The sequence below is a fragment of the Pteronotus mesoamericanus genome, unplaced genomic scaffold, assembly GCF_021234165.1.
Source record: "Pteronotus mesoamericanus isolate MK-2021 breed Mesoamerican mustached bat unplaced genomic scaffold, CSHL_Meso_final contig_130, whole genome shotgun sequence".
NCBI classification, from domain to species: Eukaryota; Metazoa; Chordata; class Mammalia; order Chiroptera; family Mormoopidae; genus Pteronotus; species Pteronotus mesoamericanus.
In genome coordinates this window covers 4,006,510-4,023,817 of record NW_026555060.1, presented here as the reverse complement: position 1 = coordinate 4,023,817, position 17,308 = coordinate 4,006,510, and the positions used below count along the sequence as shown (strand labels likewise).

The window sequence follows — 17,308 nt, the reverse complement described above, 5'->3', positions numbered from 1 at the left end:
TGATTATACTTACATAAGATACCAGTCCTTTGGGTGGAAAAAGACCAAGGGCTCCGGTGACAGAAGAACCTTGTTTGAATCCCACCCCTGACACTTACTAAACTGTAAATATGTGGAGAGCAGGAGCCATCTGATTCATTAGGGAGTACATAGGATTCTGTACATGAATGAGTTTAATAAACTGGAACCTCAGTTTTCCCATCTGTAAGATGGAAAGAGTGCAGTGACCACTATAGCTGATGTCAGGATTATATTAGACACTGCCCACAAGCACCTCAAATCCATGATGAATATTAATTAGATTCCTTTTAAATAGTAAATAGTCAGTGTCTTGCTTAAAACAGAAACACATTATGTTCGTTGACTCAGATTGATTAATGCTGTTTTATTACATTAGATGTAGTTTATTCTGCATTTGCCAAAAACTAGATCCTTTAAGAAAAGAGATCTTACCTCTTACAGACTTTTTTCCTCCTCAATTTGATAAGTGCTTTTCAAGTGTCATTTATGACTCAATGCTATCTTACAACAATCAAAATACAGCTAGCAATTGGTTAGTACTGTTGAATTTCAGGGGAGTAAGAGATTGTAGATAGGTTACTGACTTAAAAAAGCAATCATGGTGGGAAAAATATTGATTTGAATCCAAGAACTCATAATATATAAACTCCACTTATTATTATTAAGCCCTTTCTTTCTATGTGCATTTAAAATGCTTCCTGACCAGTCCCATTCAGGCAAGTGTGGAATAAAGGAGACTTTATTTGTTTTCATGTCCATAGTAGGTCCTTAACAAAAATACCAAAAAATCCATGCTTTCTTCCCATTCTGTCTTCATCTTAACTCTTCCCAGTCAATCCTCCATCCTGTGCCCCTGGAGGCCAGGTATCTAAATTTATCAAATATGACCTGATGTTTACATGCACTGTGAAATCAACAAACTCTAGGTTGCAAATGGTTCCATTCCGCTCCTATGTTGCAAGATGCATGGGCTTTGGTGTTGCTCTTTTCTTCAGAATCAGAATAACCTTTGGTTAGCTTCTGGGAGTTGAAGTTCTGTTTTGGATGATTGAGATTCCTTGCCATTTAACTGTCAGATAAAGATGGGTATGCTGAATGTAATTTTTTGAAAGAGAATGAACCAAGTACTATCAAATATATTGCTAATGCCAATATGCTTTTATATGACTGGAGTATGCATCAACATCTATTTATTGAATCAAAATATTTTTTTTAATATCTATTTTACAAGGCACAGTATAGGGTTAAAAGTAAAATCACTGCTTGGAAAGTTTCTTCATTTCTGATATTCTTCAATTCTTTTTCAAGATCAGAGAGACCTCCCTGCTCTGCAGAAAATATTATTTATTGATGTGGGATGAGCTCTCTATAAGAACAAGCCAGTGCTACTTAATATAAGCAATATTGGGCATATCAACTAAATGGCTTGAGTAATATATCAAATGTGAATCACCACTGTCAGACGCAAGCTTTTAACAACTTTAATTGATATAATTGGTATGCAATATGTCTTACAACAAATGTAGATACAATCACATCAAATATCAAAGAAGTTGCAGGTCTTTCCATCTTTAAATGATGTTGGCTAACTCACCCCAAGAAAGCAATCTGGCATTGGTCTCTTGGTTAGCACTATTACCAGTGTCAACTAGCACTTTAAAATCAAAGTTGAAATGGTACATTCATTTGCCAAAAAAGAGGTTAAAGGCAAAGAAGGTGAATCAGCGTGCAAATTAGCATCTGACCTAGTTGCAAAATTCATTTTCCAGGTGCAAGGGATTGAACCATGCACCCTTGCAAACAAGATGAAGGGCAAACAGAGGACATCAAATGAAAATCAACTCCACAAAGAACCCTGAAGACCCCCAGGTGGTAAAGAGGTCTATTGCTCAGGTATCCATACTGTGCTACCCTAACCTCCTGGATCCTAACTCAACAGTCTGTGAGGCCTATGTCCCAGGCCATCCTGCATTTGGAGATGGAAACTAACCTTTGTGGTTCCAGGCATGGTTAACCCTCAGGCAGTTGGCTGCACTGGGGAGTAGCCTGGAGCTGTAACAGCTGTCTGATCTGGCTACAACACAGCTGTAATTTTACAGATTTAAGTAAAAACGACACACTGGTATAGTAACAAACAAGAAACTGAGATCACTTATATATCTATGTAATACTTAAAATACTTAAAATGTCTATAAACATTCTTCTGCAGAAACTGAAAACACTGTAGACATGATTTCATTAGTCCTCACAACACATTTGTGAGGTAGCATGGGGTGAGGTCAATATGAAAGCATCACCCTCATTTAAGAAATGAAGACAGATATTCAAAGAGGGCAGGAGACTTCATTAGGGCCACGGGAAAAGAAAATGAAGTTGAATCTCACTGTTTCATCATTTGCAGGCTATAGTCTAGAAGAGGCTGCTCGCCTCCCTCCTGCTCTGACATTCCTCTAATGCTTTGACTAACCCTGTCCCTGGACGGTTGTTTAGATCCACTGGAGCCGTCTCCCTTGGGTAGAGCTGGACAGACTCTTGCTGATGTAAAGGTCATCAATTTTAGCCACATCTTTCTTGTGTGTGTACGTGTAGCAACATTTGTTGAATTCAGTTGCTGAAATCTTTTGGCCAATTCAAAAATAAAAAAGAAATGCATTTGGCAAAATAAGGTTCTACCCATTGGTATTTTATACTAACATAATAAGGAGTGTGAGAGTTTAATAGGAAGCTATCACCTTAGGGGTGGTGGTGGTGTGTGTGTGTAACACTGCCTGCTGGGTGAGATCTGCTTTAGGTCTAGAACCCTCTCTTTTTCCTAAGAATTTGGCAGTTAATAAAAGCAACAGATGCATCAACTGCTCTTGCACAATCACAGCCTTCGGTAAGGAAAGATGCTGGCTGGATTCATGGCTTATAGTTGGTCAAAATTCCTTGGCAAGAGGCTGCGTCCTCTGATCCAGCGTTTATGACAGAAGCAATATCAGAAGTGCACCTCTATAAAGGTGTTTCGTGGACCCTTTGTCAAAATGTTTTTGACTGAGGGACAAACTATGGAATATTCTGTTTTTATTTTTGCTGAACTGAAAGCCCATGCACGGAGTGAAGGTAGGAAACAGGGACAATTATTCAGGTCAAGCTTGGCCAAAAGGAGCATCGGTGGTCATTTCTGGAATTTTTTTTTCTGAGAATAACACTAATATGAAAAAATAGTAATCAGAGACGTCAGAATTCTCCTCCTCATTACCCACTCCTTTTGTAAAATCCCTCTGGAGGTTGCCCATTCTCCTTTGGTCCCTGAGGAGTTTAGGAATAAAGTTTGCTCAGAGTGTTGCATGGCGGGTTTGTGGCAATGGCCTGGATCCTGGTGTCTTTGACACCAGAGGGTCTAGGACAGCATGGCAGTGGCAGCTTACAGGCCAGTGCTTTGCCTGCCATACTGAGTGACAGAATGAGCTGAGGGTCAAGTTTCTGGAAACTAACAGAGTCATGGCAGCAGGTCCAAGTTCAGAAATAAAAATTGACCAGTGTCAAGTTCTTTGTGACACTATTGGACAGTGTAACACATTTTGAAATGGACCCTACGTATGTTTTCTCCTCCATGAAATCAGGACATCAGATGCTGGTTGCTATTATCTGGTGTTATAGGGGGACAGTTATAGCTATGGAAGAAAGCTACCTAGGACACAAAAAGAAAAAAAAAAAGGCAACGTGCGTGTCCAAAACAACCCGTCAGCTATCAAATTAAACACTGTGAGATAAAAATTTAACAAGTCATTTTATTTATTAAAAACCTTGGAGTGTTTTTTTGTCATAATGGGTACTGCAATAAATTATGGATTCTCAGACTCAGCACTGTTGACACTTTGGGCCAGATAATTCTTTGTTGTCGTGGACTCTTCTGTGCATTGTAGGATATTTAGTGCATCCATGGTCTCCTACCCACTGGTAGCACCCCCAAGTTGTGACAATCAAAAATGTCACAGGGCATCTTCATATGTCCCTTCCCTGCGGGGGTGGGGCAGGCGGGTACAGACCTGCCTGCTGGTTGAGGGCCACTACAATGGATACCTGCAGAAATGGTCAGTTCTTTCTCAAAATTTGCTATGAGGAATTTTAAGACGATCTACCCAGGGCTTTTGATCTACTGAAGGGCAGAATTACCATATTTTGCCATGTATAATGCACACCCCTGTTTTGGGGCACAATATACATGGTATTTTTATATTATGCCCATGGTATGTAATCATTATACCCATGTATAATGCACATCTTATTTTTCCCTCAAAAATTTAGGCAAAAAAGTGTGATTATACATGGCAAAATATGGTAGTAAGGTAAGTGTATGGTCATAATAAATGGATTAATCGCTCTGTCTGTTTACTATGGAAATGCCTCACTGAGCAATTACCGATAGACTAGTGTCTTAATTTTAAAAAAAAACAATTTATACCTATTACCTAACAGACAGTAAGGCAGTGAACCAGTTGCTTTGTGGGTATAAAGCAGGGACTCTGTGGGCTCCTTCAAGCAGTGGACACCTCTGACAGTTCCTGAGAGCGGATTCCCGCTTTACCTGAGGAGGTACTCAGTGCACGCCAGCTCCCTCCCTCCTCCACTCCCCCCTGTACCCTCTCTCCACATGCCTCTTGCTTTCTCTTCTCTAAGCTCATTTCCCAGCCTTCTCCCGTGGCACCGCAACTCCACGGAAGGTTTGTGGGCTGGGATGCCAGCTGCTGTTGACCAGGACAGCCATCCTGAGCAGGGACAGGAGGCCTGGAGGGGAGAACAGGGAGAAGGTACGCTGAGATCTGACAGTAGCCAGCAACTCTGTCCCTCTGCCTGCTGACCTCCTTGGGCACTTTCTAGTTTCCTCTTTCATTAATTAGGCAGCTCAGGAGCTTGGTGCAGCTTGTAGAGCCAAGCAGGGGTCCTGTCAGACACAACCAGGTGAATAGAGCTTAGAAAGGACTCTGAGAAATCCCTGCTTCCTCATCTGCAGGGTGAAATCCTCCCAGTACTCATTTCCTTCCCACTCATAGAGATTTAATGTTATCTCCTAAATAAAAGTTTTAAGGAATGCCACAGACAAAAAGTTCCCCTAAAAGTAGCCCCCGACAAAACAAGTGGATTCCTCCTCCTCAGTCCTCGCAGTGGGTCCTGTGGTGGGGTCAGTAGCCTCCATCGTGGTGGTCTGGCCTGGCTGCCCAAGGTTGGCCCATTTCAGCTGCAAATCAGCCTCCGTACACCTTTAAATATGGTTCTTTTTGTATCAGAAAGGGGAGGTTGTAGTAGCCAAAGGAGAGGGAGGAAAATGAAATAACCAAACCAATAAAACAGGGCTTTAAGATTGTCGCTCAATGCGCATCAGGTACTTGTAATTAAATCTACTGGGTAAGCACTTATAAATAAAGAGCAGTTATCCCTCGTCCCAGGCCACGTTCCTTTGTTAGGAGTCGTCGTACAGAGGGTTGTTGTAGTTGCCCCAGGACCCGTAGTCGTGGTCATCCAGAAGCCTTCCGTAGGACGAATGCCTGGTGGGAAGGAGAAGACGGCTGTGGTTACTTGGAGAAGTTGCCCATCTGAGAACAGCCTAGTGCCCTGCTGCAGAACCGGGAAGATGCACAGGGCACACAGGAGGGGAGCTGTGATGCTTCCCTAGGCATCCCCTGGCAACCACGAAGGCCCCGGTCTACAAACACCCCGTAAGTTACGACGCATCAACTGGGAGCCCAGAGGGCACCTTCTGTTGAAATCGGCAGGGTCCTGTCTCTCTCCTTGACCTCCAGTGTTGGAGAAAGAGAGGCCCATTTCCATGGCTATTTAAAAAGAAGTAATGGGAAGAAGGGAGAGGTGCATTCTGGGTATTTTGAGTTAGGTCTTGGACTTAATTTTCCCTGAAATAAGAATGACATAACCACAACCACTGTTGCTGTTGCTGCCCCTCCTGACGTTTACAGAGTGTTTTACAGTCTACAAAGGGCGTCTCCGTTTTGTTTTCACTTGTTTCTCAAGTGAACAAAGCCATGGGCAGGCATTGTTTATTTTTATTTCTCCAGTGAGAAAAATGGGGCTCAGAGATGTTAATTGACGTGTCCCAAATCACACAACTGAGCTATGAGCCAAACCCCTACCTCCTGGATCTAAGTCCAGTGCTCTGAGCTCAGCTTCCCAGAGTCTGATTAGCACCTTAGTTCAACGGCAATATGGGTTTAACAGTCTTTGGTGAGTCATTCTGGGAACCTGTCCCACAATTAATATTATTTCTATGAGAAACTGAAGTCAGATTGTTATCACTCCTCTCTTCAATTCTTTAAGAGGCTCCTCCTCTCACAAGTAAAAGCCAAAGTCATTACAAAAAGTTTGCGAAGCCCTGCAGGATCTGGCCCTCATTACTTTCCTGAGCACATCAGCTACTATTCCAGTTCTTGTTCCCTCTGGTTCAACATGCTGGTCTCCCTGCTCTTCCCCCTCATGCCTGGCATACTCTTGCCTCAGGGCCTTTGCCCTTACTGGTTCCCTCAGTTTTGAACAACTGTCCTCCCGATCTCCCCCTGGCTCATTCCTTCATCTTCTTCAAGTCTTTGTACAAAAAGCTCTTTCTCAGTGAGGCCTTCTTTAAGAGCTCCATTTAAACTTGCAACTCTCCTCCCACCCTAGCACTCCCTGATTTATTTTTCTCATCACCTTCTACCATACCATACTCGTGTAATGTACTTCCCTTTTTAGTTATTGCCCCTCTATTCTAACTAGACCGTAAGTACGGATTATTTGCCTGTTTCTTTTTTCTTTTCCTTCTTTCTTTCTTTCTTTCTTTCTTTCTTTCTTTCTTTTTGTTTGTTGTTCTTAGCTCTAGCTCCAGAAGAATATCTGGCACATAGTTAGTTGTCAATAAATGTTGGTGCAAAAACCAGTGATTGGGAAAAAAAAATACATCTCGAAAGGCCAATCTGTTCACAAACTGGGAGCTTCCTGGGAAGTATTAAGGTCGTTTTATATTAAAACTAATGAAAAGATTGGGAAAACATCACAAAATGAGCACATGGTGCCTCGGAGGTTCATGCTAGCATGTGAATTATTACACCTTGCCGCTGGAAATCAGCTACGCTATATATAGTGCAGATAAACATGCGCAGCTCCCCTAATTTTTGTCTTAACTAGATATGAAAATGAAACAAAGTGAAAAATAATCTGAGGAGCACAGAAAGCATTTGCTATATTAATGTTTGTTGCTAAAATAATTGTTGTCACTCTCTGAAGCTTATTTCCATCTGCCAGGTATTCAAAAACAGATGATCTGTTGAAAAAAACCAGACCCTTGATGTGCTGGTTTCAAACTGTTAGCCTTCAAAACCCTGATTTCTGTCCCAAAGGCTGGCTCAGCTGACCCAATCTATACACCTGGAAGCTTGAGGGTGTTCCACAATATGTTTTGTTTTCGCTAAAGGTCCACATTCATTTCTGTGCATGTGAAGAGGACAGAGATCACAAATAACACAACACTGACCTTCTGATGGACCGAATGGAGAGGCCAGCTTTGGTATCTGAGGTCACCAGCTATCCATTGCCAGCATTTCCCCCACATTTTAAACTTCCAATCCCACTCAAATCCTTTAACAGGATGGCTGAGAAATGGAAGCTGCAGAAGGAGAAGTGAAAATCTGGGGATTATGAGACTAGAGGCGAGCCCCAATTTCAGCATGACTTAGTATTGCAAGCCTGGCTCACGTCCACCTAATAAACATGCTCCTTTGTCGACAGGGCATTCCTCCCTCACCTTTGTATGGTAATTTAATTTCTCGCACCATTTTTATTTCTATCATATAATTTTATTCCCTTAAGATGTCAGTAGGGCCAATAGATGTATGTCCTCGAATGTGTTTTTAACCCCGTTTATTCAACTATAAAATGGAGAAACGAGAAAAAAAATTGTGTCAGGGTCATTGGAAGGATTAAATGAGGTAATGCATATAAAAGGGCCTGGCACATAATAAATGCATAATAGGTGTTGGGCAATGTTGCTTTTTAATTTTTATTATAATGAAACTTACACAAACCCATGGCAAATCTGTAAATAGTGAAAAGAAAGGCGTTGAGTGAAAACTGAGCCTCCCTCCCACCAGCAACTCCTGAAATTGAGCCCTAGACACAGTTATAGGACCAACTTCTTATGTTATTGTTATTTGAATTGTTAAAAATTATTGTCATTCTGGAGTGAGGTTAATTAAAAATCTTCTGGTCATCAGGCTTTACTGATAATGGCTATTTCAGGTAAGATTTGATCAGAACTGTATCTGAATCTGCTGTATTGGAAGAGATATCTACTGCACACACAGTAGTAAAACAAAGGAATAGATGGACCTTTTATTTTTCTTAGTCCTCTTATTCGATTAAACAGTGAGTTAAGAAAAATACTGATAACTGAGGATAGCAGAGCAAGAGATACAGATAAACCAAATTTGGGAGTGTACTGACCCAACCCAAAGGGCATGATAAATGTATTAATGAGCCTAAACAAGAAGAATTGGGTGTGCTGGGATTCAGGCCAGGTTTGTTTAAATCTGACCATATCTAGAAAGAGTTGGACAAACACATTTTTGTGCGTGTGTGCGTGAGATAAGGGGAGAATCATTAATGATCACTTTAAACTATCTCTCTAGGTCAGAACTTCTTAAAATATGGCACGTTTTAAATAGAAATAGGGGAGGTTTCTAGACTGGCATTTATGGAGTCAAAGAGGTAAAAATGCTCCCATTCCCAAAATTAGGAAGGTGGGGCTCAGGGAATCTAGATGACTTTTTCCATGTGATTTAATGGTAGAGCTGGTACTAAAACCTAGGTCTCCCTCTTCTACCACGCCACACTGCTTCATCTCATTTCCATCTGAATAGCAATCTGTAGGGATGACATCATCTTCAGGTCAAAGCAGTTTTGTTTACTCAGTTTCTTAGCGAAGATTGGAACACGTCCAACACAGCTGTTTCTACTTGCTGTGACTTGGCTCCCCTCAGATAGTAAACCTCTTGGGGACAGACTGTGTCTTGTGTTTCATCTTATTTTCTGAACATCGAATAGGTTGCTCTTGATGCAGGGGTTCTTTTATAAATATTTGATGACAACTGCACGTATTCAGTAGTACATACATAGCATATGTAGAGTTCGGTTGGCCAATGCCAGCAGGGAGTAGCGTGGCCTGTGGCAGTTATATTGTACAATATAACTGTGGCAAAGTGAAAGCATCTCATTAAAGAACACAAAGGGTCAAAGCCATTATGTTGACCTTAAATATAGGAAGAAGAAAGAGAATTGCAGCTAACTTTCTCCCATGTGATGATGTGGCTTTAAATGACTTGGCACAGTGCTCACAGTCCCTGTTAATCAATGGCACTGTGCTGATGGTCAATGTTATCCGACTGTATTGTATGGCTTAGTTAGCTAAGAGCAGAGCCCAGGGGACAAACAGGGAGTGATTTACATTAAGTCCTTGCCTCATGGCTTCCTTCTCAACTGACTTTGCTCTAATAGGAAGCAGCCCTTCCTACTCACCCCTTCCCCATTTGGTGAATCCTTGTTGATGACAATTGCTACATGTGGTGGTCACATTGTAGTTAGAGGCCTTCTCCACAATGACAAAATGGTACCTATTTTAAGATAACTGTAACATCAATACTTAATGGAAACTCAATTGTCTTTGAAAATGAATGAGGTTTTACTTTCTTGTGTCAAAACTAACATATTTTGGAAAACACATTCTCCTGTATAAGGGTCAGTCAACCACAGTTCCCCATCGAGGCTCCAACTTTATTAACTTCCCTCTGCTCTTTAGTCAAGCAAGCCTTGCCACTCAATCATTAGTGCTTTTATGATTTATCATTTATCAGTCTCTCTGCTGGGGCCTGAGGGATACTTCGGTGAATTAAAAGACCAAACTCCCTGTCCTAAAGGAGCTTACATTTTAGTGGGGTCAGGCACAATAAATAAGACATGAAAAATAATATGGTGGATGGTGATAAATGCCATAGAGGAAAATAAAACAAGGAAAGGGAAGTGAGGAATTCCAAATGGGAGGTGGGGATTATACTTTTGCATATGGCACTAGGGGAAGGTCTCATTAAGATGACATTTGAGCAGGTACACAAAGGAGATGTGGATGAACCACATGGACATCTGAGAGACACACTACAGACAGAGAGAACAGCACATGCAAAGGCTCTGGGGCAGGAGCAGACAATTCATCTGCATGGTAACTATTGAACTATAATTTAAAAAATAAACTTCTTATAGTGGAATGATTTTAGATTTATAGAAAACTGCAAAGATAAATTCCTATATGCCCTTCACTCAGCTTCCCTTGATGTTAATGTCTTACATAATCATGGCTCATTTGTCAAAACTAAGAATTGTGGGCTACAATTTTGAAGCCAAGGACACTGTGATCATTAGGGGTGATTTTATTTGACCACAGTTACCATAGCAAGTTTGTGGCAGAAAGAGTATCATAATTCAGGAATTCTATCAGTTTCATCTTCTTATTACCAAAATCCCAACGACAGAAACATTTCAAAATATTTTCAAAGTGTTCTTTACAAAGTCTCAGTTTCTTTTAAAAAGCAGTTACTTTCAAACTAATCTTGAAATAACCATATTTACTTTGAAGGAACAGATATAATTTTTTAATTTTATTTTTTAAAATTATCTACCAGATATCATACTGGCAGACACTCATTACAAAAAGGCCTACACAAGGGCACACCTGTCTATTTGTAAACAAGTTGAGTCATGGGGTAACTAGTACACGTGTGTGGTTTCCATGACTTTTCCTTCTCTCAACCTATTTTCTCCTGATTTGTAGGAAACAAATACTGTTTTCCCCAAACTTTCCTACCCAGAAGCATCCCAGTCAGATAATAATGTTTATAAAGCAACTATTCTATTCCAGGTACTGCCAGGGGCTTCATATCCCTGTGGTGGTGGAGACTGGCAGAGCACACGATTCCAGGGCAGGGAAGTGAGCGCTACAAAGGAGGTACGTGCAGCAAGGAACTCACTGTGGAGAGGGTGGGAAGGAGACTTTTTTTTGGAGGGGGTCCCTTTAGAGTTAGACCACTTGGAATTAACTAGATAAAAAAGAGGTGGACCAAACACCTCCAACAGAGGGATCAATGTGTTCAAAGTAACAGAGGTGTGAAACAGCAGGGCAGTCTATCTGGGAAACTCTAAAGTGTGTGTTGGGAATGTTAGGAAATGAGGGTAGATCAGGCCAGCAGTGCTGGCACCGCCTGTGAGCTGGTGAGAAATGCTGATGCACGGGCCCCACCCTGACCTACTGCAGCAGAGCCTATGGGGCTGAGACCCAGGAAACTGTGTTTTTAATAAACTCTCCCATTGATTCCTATGTACTCTGAAGGTTGAGGTAGCGAATCAAGTCACCTAGACCTTCAGAATGCCAAAGCTGATCTAAAAAAGACAACCTGTAGGTCACAAATTCTAGAAGACCTTAACCTTTATGACTGGCTGCGTCTACTCTTTAAAGCTAACAACAACCAGAAAGAATCCAGTTGTATAAAATATAATTACCAGAAGACTTAAAGCAAAACAGGTGACTTCTAACAAGACGCCTTTAGAGCGAGGCCCTGTTGTGTCTGTAAATCAATATCACATTTATTTTTGTGAAGGGAACAGCCGTCTTGTCTGTCTGGGTTACCAGCACGCCTAATTATAGCAGCATCCACGTTGCTGGCGATAGCAGATATGGTCTCCTGCGCAGGGGATTATCTTGTGGTTGAACGGTTTTGAGCCAATTTAAATAAAACAAAACCGACTTACCTCATTCTTCAATCATCGCTAATTAAAGGCGCCCTTCTGCAAGAGTCAGGCAAGACCTTTGCTTTCTTTTAAACTTGCAAACAAGCCCTGGAATAAAGACTGCTCAGAGATCGTTTCTATTTCTGAACTTACAACATGGATGCAACTTCACGGGCATTTAGAAAAAGCACAACTGAAGCTGCCAAATGGAACATGAGAAAACTGAGCTGCTGAGCCATGTCCCCACTCCTCCTAGGACTCCGCTCTCCTTTGACTCCCTGATGCCCACTGAATGGGACTGTTGGCAGTTACCATCTTACTAAGCCCCGAGAAGTAAGCATTGTTTTAATGACGATTCGAATAGTAGTTGGCCCTTCCGTCACTCTCATCTCATCCCTGGCACTGTATGTTTCTTTGTATCATAATTTAATCCTTGCCACTATCATGAGTGAGGTATTGGTATAGTCCCATTTTACAATGGAAGCAGCTGCACACAGAGTGACTGACACCCTTGCCCTGCTGTCCGTGCCCTTCACCACCGTGCTCTCTGGTCTCTCCGGGTACTCTCTCGATTTATTACTTCACCTTCAAAACTAGCTTGAAAGAGAGGTATTATTAGCTCTATTTTGGCAGATGAAAATATTAAAGATCAGGGAGATTACGATTTGCCTAAATGGTAAGTAGAAACTAACCACACTGAGGCTGGCTAAAATGGGGGAGGGGGCCAGTAGATAACAGAGAAGAGCCCTGGTTCAGGACAGTTCGTATCTAGAAGCCACATCCAAAGGTGGCTCATGTCGCAGAGAAATGTGGTTCTCTAGGCAGGGGTCGCTGTGGCAAAACTGAGGTCTGGTCCCCAAAGAATAGGAGTGTGAAAACAGATAGCTAATGAGTTTGCTGAGGCCTTCAGAGGGAGGTAGAGAGAACTCGGGGGCAAAGGTGAAACTGCCAAGATACTGTCAGCAGAGCTTGCAAGGTGTGCCCTTTTTCTGGATGTGAGGCTGACCTCGCAAAGTGTACTCTTCTTTTCCATTTGCAGGGACATAACCCGTGTTTCAGGCCAGAAGCTAATGGTTCCCTCATGGGTTGTGATTTCAGTCGCTTGCTACTCCAGCCAAATGAGCTAAACGACCACAGACAACAGGCCTCTTTTCCTCTTATTGTTCTCAGAAATCTGGGACGATAGGAATAAAATAAATTTCCAGCCAAGGCAAAACCCAGCCTTAGGTACACACATACACACGCACGCACACATGCGTGTACATGCACGTACACACGCACATCTGTCAACTGAGCCAAATGTATTTTTGATGAATGATTAGCTGGGCTTTCCAAGAATCTGGCAAAACAACACTTGAAGAGGTTTTTAGCACAGCCTTTAGATTCATGATAGTTATTAACCTCTTTATGTCATCATTTTGCCAAAATAATTAACAGATCAACAGGATGGGGTTTTCCTTAGGGGGTTTTCAAACAGAGATCTGATCACTTTACTCATTCCTGAGTTTGCAGTGCTGAAGATGAATAGCAGTCCTTAGACCACTGGGGGCCTTTCTGCATGTTACAGGGAGGACCTATCTGGGGGAGAGAAATCATGGCTCATTCAGTTTCATCACTCACCACATTTATCTAGTGTTGAGAATGCCGTGAGAAAATATAGTTTAAATTTTTAGAATAAAATGTTATGCAATTTTAATGAGCACTCATTAGAACCCATTTAAATAGCCTGCACACAAAATTTTCCAAACACAGCAAGTTCTGTGGTGGCAGGACCGTGTCTCATCACTGATACGACCCCCCGGTCCCATGCTCAGAAGGGTGCCTGGCACACGGCTAACACTCAGGAACTATCATCAAGCAACTGTGCTATTGGTGGGGACCCTTCCAGTTGATCATTGTGATGTTGACGATGATGATGGCGGTGATGGCAGGGCTACGTACTTGGGAAGCAGAATCCAGGCATCCTCCCAGCAATGTTATCAAGGAGTTAAAAATCATGGCCCTTATTTTACAAGGGAGGGAGGTGGGAGCGAGTGAAGCTCCATAACATGCTCACATCACATGAGAACCTACTCCAAAATAGTGCGGCTGGAATTTAGATTGAGGTCCCCCGGCTTGCAGGGTCTGAACGCTTTCTTAATCATTGTTCTAGACTGCCTCCCTATAGTTGGTGATAGGATTGAGATAGTAAGCTTGCATGTTTGCTTGAAGTCAAGAAAGGAGTCCTTAGGTTATTTCAATATCATTTTTGGCAAGCGTGTGGCAAGAGGGAAGAATTTCTATTACAAGCCACACTCCAGTGGAGGTTGTATTTTCGGTGACATAGGCCATCAGAAGCTCACCTGTGGTGAATCTGGAATGACTCGAAATTGATCAGTAGGTCTCTTTTTTTTGAGCACCCCCGAATACAAAGAGAAACTGTTATACAGTGGGAATAAGGTTCCTAGACTAGTTCATAAAAGCCAATTTTACTTGTACAACTAAAATACAGTGTATCTGCAGTAATAAACTAGTAATTAAACCAGATGAAAAAGAGTGTCATTCAGTAAGATATGATTCATAAAATTAAGTTTGCTGCTCTAGGAAATATAGACTTAATGAAGAAAAAGCTTTTAGGTCTTTTTTTTTTTTTTATATGAAGGAGACTTAAGGATGATTTTATAAGGCTTTAAAACACAGGTAGTGCTGGCCCTGTTTTTACAATTTCTCTTCTACACCTGTTCTTCGTATCTTAGGTACAGGTGATATTACAGGACACTCTTATACTTGGTACCATTACCTGATTGATTTGGCTGCACATTTAGGACAAAAGGTGGAGGGAAATAAGAGGGAAGGAACTAGAGAGAGTTCCCTAGTGGGCACTGGTCTGTGTAGGGTGACTGGAGTTGATGAGGAAGGGCCAGGAGAGAGGGCAGCAAAGGTGATGGGTGTGTAGGGCTGAAATATTGAATGCATGATCTCTGCATGGGGAACCATGAGAGGAGGGAAGGACACAGTGCCTCTTGAGGAAGAAGCACAGCTGTGTGGAGAGACATCTCTCAGGATTGTATGTGAGTACACGCGACAGTGCCCGAGTGCCTGTGAGGTGTGTCTGGAAAAAATCCAGCCATTGTTAATACAACAAGAATGGTTTGCGTGACATCGATGTCACCTGGCAGCCAACGAGAGTGAACTGGAATGTGCATATGTGAACAATGATGACATCACTATACTAGGTATGAGGGCAGCAGATGCCATTGAGTGAGCATGTGTATGGTGTGGCTGTCACATTCAAGATGTCTGAGTAAGTAGAGCAACAAATCTGCATCAAATTTTGCGTTAAACTTGAGCATCCCTCCACAGAAACTATTTGGATTATTTAGAAGGGCGCATCTATGCGCAACTGGTGATTGGCAGCTGCATCACAACAATGTACCTGCTCATGCATCACATCTCATGCAGAGATTTTTGGCAAAACATCAAATCACCCAGGTGCTCAACCCCTCTACATCCCAGATTTGGTGTTCTGTGACTTCTGGCTTTTCCCAAAACTAAAATCACCTTTGAAAGAGAAGAGATTTCAGACTATCGATGAGATTTAGGAAAATAGAACAGGGCAGCTCATGGCAACGGGAACTGCGTGAGGTCCCACGGTGCCTACTTTGAAGGGGACTGAGGCATCATTGTCCTATGTACAGTGTTTCTTGTATCTTGTATCTTCTTCAACAAACGTCTCTATTTTTCATAGTACTTGGCTGGATACTTTCAGGACAGACCTTATATTCTCTTGTTCAGTTTTTCAGTTATTCCATGTATCAAGCGTCTTCTCTGTGCTCAGCATTTGCCCTCAGATAAAGTCTGGGTCCTTGTGGAACTTACATTTTTGCCAGGAAGAGACACCAAACAAAGAAATATATAAAAAGCAAATGAAATGATAGATAGTGCTATAACAGGCCAAATAAAAACAAGAAAATTAATAACGGGAACCAAACTGGAAGGAAAGTTCCTGGAGGATGGGATATGAAAGCCATGTAGGAGGGAGCATTAGAAAGAAGAGATTTCAGAGAGAGAGACCCAGAAGAGCCGAGGGCCTGGAGAGAAAATGAACCGGGCCTGTTGTAAGCATTGGACAGAAAGCCAGTGTGACTGCAGCTCAGCGGTTACAAAGGAGAGGTAGCTGTGATGATGGAGAAGAGGTAGGCAGGGGTGGGTCCGTGGAGGAGCTCAAGGGCCAGCCTGAGGGGTTAGGATTTAATTCTAAGTGGCCAGGGAAGCCACTGGGCGGTTTTAAGGGAGGGAGTGACAGGGTCAAAGGAGCTTCTGTAAAGGTGGCTCAGGCTGCTGGGAGACGAATGGCAACGAGTGGCTGTGTTCGCCATGGCAGCATATATCCCTGTGTTCACCATGGTGGCACTGCACAGACTGGCAAATAAGACTGTCACTTGATCCTTGGTGTTATGCAGCTGGAAGGACATTCAGGGTGAGCAATGTGGTTCTGAGACGTTGGAATTTCACAGAGTGGTAGGCAACAGAAGTGGGGGCTCACAGGGCGTTGTCCCTTTCTGTCTGGCTAAGAAACGGAAAATCTCAGCCACCATCTGTGATCACCTTCATTTCATGATAAAAGATATTTTTAATACAAAAGCATAAGGATATACTCAGGGGAGAAAATAATCTTACGAAAAACACCACACACTCCTGCATTTTCAGCATTCTGCTTCAGTACCCATGAAAACTTCCTTACAGACTGGGTCCACGTCCACACATCAGTGTTCAGAACTTCAGTATTTAGGAACCACTGAGCCCACCTCTGTCCCCCATTTCACAGATGAGACAACTTGAGGGTCAGGAGTCTCGTGGCCCCTCCCTCAAGGTGATGAGGTGAGTTAGGGGCAGAGTGGCAAGGCCTCAGTCTCTGACTCCAGGTTCACTCTCGCTCCATTACTTCATCATGCTGGTATTTCAGCTAATTTCCTCTGCTTTGCCAAGGTTCAGACACTGTACCATCTATTCCTGTCCATCGTGGAGTACACTGGCCATTTTCACTTCTCTGCCAACGTATCTGAGAGCCCCGATACTTATTAAAAAACAAGCAGTCAGCAAAACAACTCTCAGCCTGGAGCCCAACAAAATGGAATCCTTTCCTTTCTGAGTAAGAGTGAGGTCTCACCTGATCTTCAGATACGCTGCAACTCCAAACACCAACAACACCACGGCGATGACAGTCACGGTAATGGCGGCGATGCTGCCTGTGAAGGAGGAGGGCACCAGGGAGAAGATGAGAAATGTGTTCATCGCAGATCCTTTCACCTAGAAGTCAGAGCTAGAACAAAACCCAGGGTCTTAATTCTATTACCAAAATGCTTTTCATACTAGGTGAGGTTTGGATAAATGGCAATATTTGTTAAGACCTTTTGGCTGGCCTAGAGATCAAAGAACAGTCCACAGTAATATTTGATTATCTTTTTAATAAAGACACCAATTTTTTGTTGCTGTTTTGTTTACAGGA

At 42.4% G+C, this 17,308-nt stretch overlaps 1 protein-coding gene across 1 annotated transcript in view; it reads right to left on the bottom strand.

Annotated features, from left to right (window-relative positions):
* Positions 1-1,500: 1,500 nt before the first annotated feature.
* The window catches only part of PARM1 (prostate androgen-regulated mucin-like protein 1), a 100,630-nt gene continuing 84,822 nt past the window's right edge, over positions 1,501-17,308 (bottom strand). The window contains exons 3-4 of the mRNA XM_054591580.1: positions 16,970-17,048; positions 1,501-5,549 (exon numbers count right to left, since the gene is read on the bottom strand). Of these exons, the coding sequence (XP_054447555.1) occupies positions 5,465-5,549; positions 16,970-17,048 (164 nt within the window). The 3' untranslated portion in view covers positions 1,501-5,464. The remainder of the gene's footprint in view (positions 5,550-16,969; positions 17,049-17,308) is intronic.